The sequence below is a fragment of the Orycteropus afer genome, unplaced genomic scaffold (genome assembly GCF_000298275.1).
Source record: "Orycteropus afer afer isolate SDZICR_OR568_19922 unplaced genomic scaffold, OryAfe1.0 scaffold00049, whole genome shotgun sequence".
Lineage (NCBI taxonomy): Eukaryota > Metazoa > Chordata > Mammalia > Tubulidentata > Orycteropodidae > Orycteropus > Orycteropus afer.
The window spans coordinates 12,857,261-12,860,293 of record NW_006921636.1 but is presented as its reverse complement, the minus strand read 5'-3'; the positions used below and the strand labels follow the sequence as shown (position 1 = coordinate 12,860,293).

At 40.9% G+C, this 3,033-nt stretch overlaps 1 protein-coding gene across 1 annotated transcript in view; it reads left to right on the top strand.

Moving 5' to 3' along the window:
- R3HDML (R3H domain containing like) overlaps window positions 1–3,033 on the top strand; it is a 12,938-nt gene that overhangs the window by 8,844 nt on the left and 1,061 nt on the right. The window contains 1 exon segment of the mRNA XM_007938405.1: window positions 2,508–2,522. Coding sequence (XP_007936596.1) covers window positions 2,508–2,522 — 15 coding nt within the window.

Genomic DNA, 3,033 nt, shown 5'->3' with positions numbered 1-3,033 from the left:
CACAACTGTCCCATAGGATTTCCAAGGCTGTAAGTTTTTATGGAAGCATACTGCTATAGCTTACTTCCAAGGAGCGGCTGGTGGGTTCGAACTGCTGACCTTTCAGTTAGCAGCCTAGTACTTACAAACTTGCAAATGTTACTCAGTACAAATCCTAAGTGATACATGTTTAGGATTGCAAACTTACCTAGTAACTATACTTTACTCTCATGTAGCCCTTGTTCACTTACAAAATACTTTCATTTTATTATCTCAGTGAAGAGATGAAAGACGGAAAGAAGGAAGGAGAGGAAAGGGAGGGAAAATATTGTTCCAGATTAAGAAATTGAAGTTCAGAGGGGTTCAGTAATTTACCAAAACTGGCATGCCAATAAGAAGTAAAACAAAAACAAAAACAAAACTCACTACTGTCGAGTCGGACCTGACTCATAGTGTCCCCTCCTTGGGTTTCCGAGGCGGTACCACTACTGAAGTAGATTGCCAAACCTTCCTTCCGAGGAGTGGCCAGTGGGTTTGAACCGCCACCCTTCTGCTTAACAATCAAATGCCTTAAGCACTATGCCACCAGAGCTCCTAGTAAGTAGTAAGAAGCAAATCTGTTTCAAATCCAAGTTTTTAATTCTAAGTCCCGTGCTCTGTCTACTATGTTTTTGTGGTGTGCTATCAAGTTGATGCCAACTCATAGCGACTCTACATGACAGATTAGAACTGGCCCATAGGGTTTCCTAAAGTGTAAATCTTTACAGAAACAGTTCACCAGGTCTTTTCTTCCACAGAGCAGCTGGTGGGTTTGAACCTTTTCTGCCAGCAGCCGAGTGATTAACCATTTCACTACCTGGGTTCCTTCTGTCTACTATACCATCTTGATAGTCTGGAAGCCATTGGCCTGCAGTAGTGAGAACACAAACTCTCAAGCTAATTACACATCAAGTGTTAACAGTATCATTGCTAAGATTTTAGGCTCTGGAGGCAAGACTGCCTGAGTTCCAGTCTGTGATTTAGTTATTGTGCTTCTCCCTGCCTCAGTTTGTTTCTTCATCTGCAAAATGGGAATAAAACAGAACATACTCATGGGCTTGTTGAGAGAATTGAGATTACCCAGGTAAATGCCTGTGGGCTCATAGTAAGAGCAGAATACATTTTGATTCTTAATACTATATCTAGTTTCATTCCTAGCTCTACCATGCAAATGCTGGGGACTTTGACTACCTAATCACTGTATCTCTTCTTTTAAAATAAGGCTAATACTACCAGGCTCAGAGTTGTAAGGATTAAAATATGATAATTTTCCCACCATGCATGCCAAATAAATGCTAGCCATGGTTATTACGTAAATTCTCTGAGGGTGGAAAATAGACCTTATCCATCTCCATATCCTTCTACTGCAATGATTTCAACTCCCTTCCCACCACCCTTTTTAAAAATTAAGATATTTTGTGTTTTTGATGAAAGTTTATGCAGTAAATTAGGTTCTCATTTAACAATTTCCACACAGTTTGCTCGCCGACTTAGGTTACATTTTTCACAACGTGTCAACATTCTCATTATTTCTATTCTGGTTATTCCGTTTCCAGTCTTCTAGTTTCCTTGTTTCTTTATATCCTCATCTTTGCTTCAAAGTAATTGTTTACAGTTTGGTCTCATGCAGATGATTTTTTTAAAGAGCACAGTACCCACAGGTCATATTCTTTATTTTGTGAGTCAGTCTGTTTTTAGAGAAGAGATGACCTCGTGAAATAGCTTTTGTTCAAGGTTTAGAGCACCTCAGGGAGATAGTCTCAGGGAGTCCTCTAGTCTCAACAAGCCCAGTAAATCCGAACTAAAAAGTTTAAAACAATTTGAGTTCTGTTCCACATTTTTCTCCCATTCTGATCAGAACGGTTGGTAGCAGTAGCTGGGCACCATCCAGTTCTTCTGGTCTCAGGGTAGATGAGGTCATGGTTCACGGCGACCATTATTCTTGTGAACTTGTTTCTTCTCTGAGTCTATAACTTCCTTCTTTCTCTTTTACTCCTGATTCATTGAGGTCTCAACCCATCCCCCTTTTTTTAAATCCAGTAGAATTTTTGTGTTCCCCAAGTGATTAAATTAAACAAACAAAAGAGCTACCACCCCAGGATCTCCACCACCCACTCTCCCTACCCCCAAACTTCAAGGACCACTTTCTGAAAACTATTGACCACAGATTCTGACGCTCAATAGAGATGCGCTGGAAGTGTTTGTTGAATGAATGAATGAATGGATCCTGCTATGAAACTTTAAGTGCATACTTTTCTGACCATTTTGGTCAACTACAATCACAGTCATCAGCAATCACTTTTGGAGGAAAAAAGATTCCATTTTACCCACAAGAATGTCCACTTAAGGTGTGAAGAAATAAAGCATCGGGACTTGCAATTGACAGTTGTCTCTGCAGGCTGGCAGTGAGATTAACTGGCAGCCACCAGGAACAGCTGAATGATTTTAGGCTTCGAGAGGACAAAGAGAAAGAAAGAGAGCAATCTGAGGGCTGGAATGGAGAATTGTGGGGAGATGAAGTGTGTAAGCTGGCATCATGTGCTTGAAGAGCAGTCTGGAATGCCTGGCTGAAAACCAGAGATGTGATTCTATAAGCCAGGGGTTGAGAAGCTATGGGCTACAAGCCAAATCTGGCCTGTGATCAGTTTTTGTAAATAAAGTTTTATTGGAACACAGCTACAACCATTTGTTAATGGATTATATATGGTTGCTTTCACCACACAACAGAGTTGAGTAGTTACAACAGAAAACCATCTCAGCTGTAAAGTCTAAAATAATTATTATCTGGCCCTTATCAGAAAAATTTCCCACCTCCTGCATAGGCGATGGGAAGCCACCAAAAGTTCTTGAGCAGGAAAGGGATGCAATGAAGATGGTGTTCTTTTGGGAGGAGTAATTCAGCAGTAGGTAGGCTGGAGCTGGGACAAGGCCGTTGAGGAAATGGACTGCAGTGGTTGTGACAAATCTTGACAGCCATGTCCCCCATGACTGAAGTATGTTGTTGTTGTTGTTGTT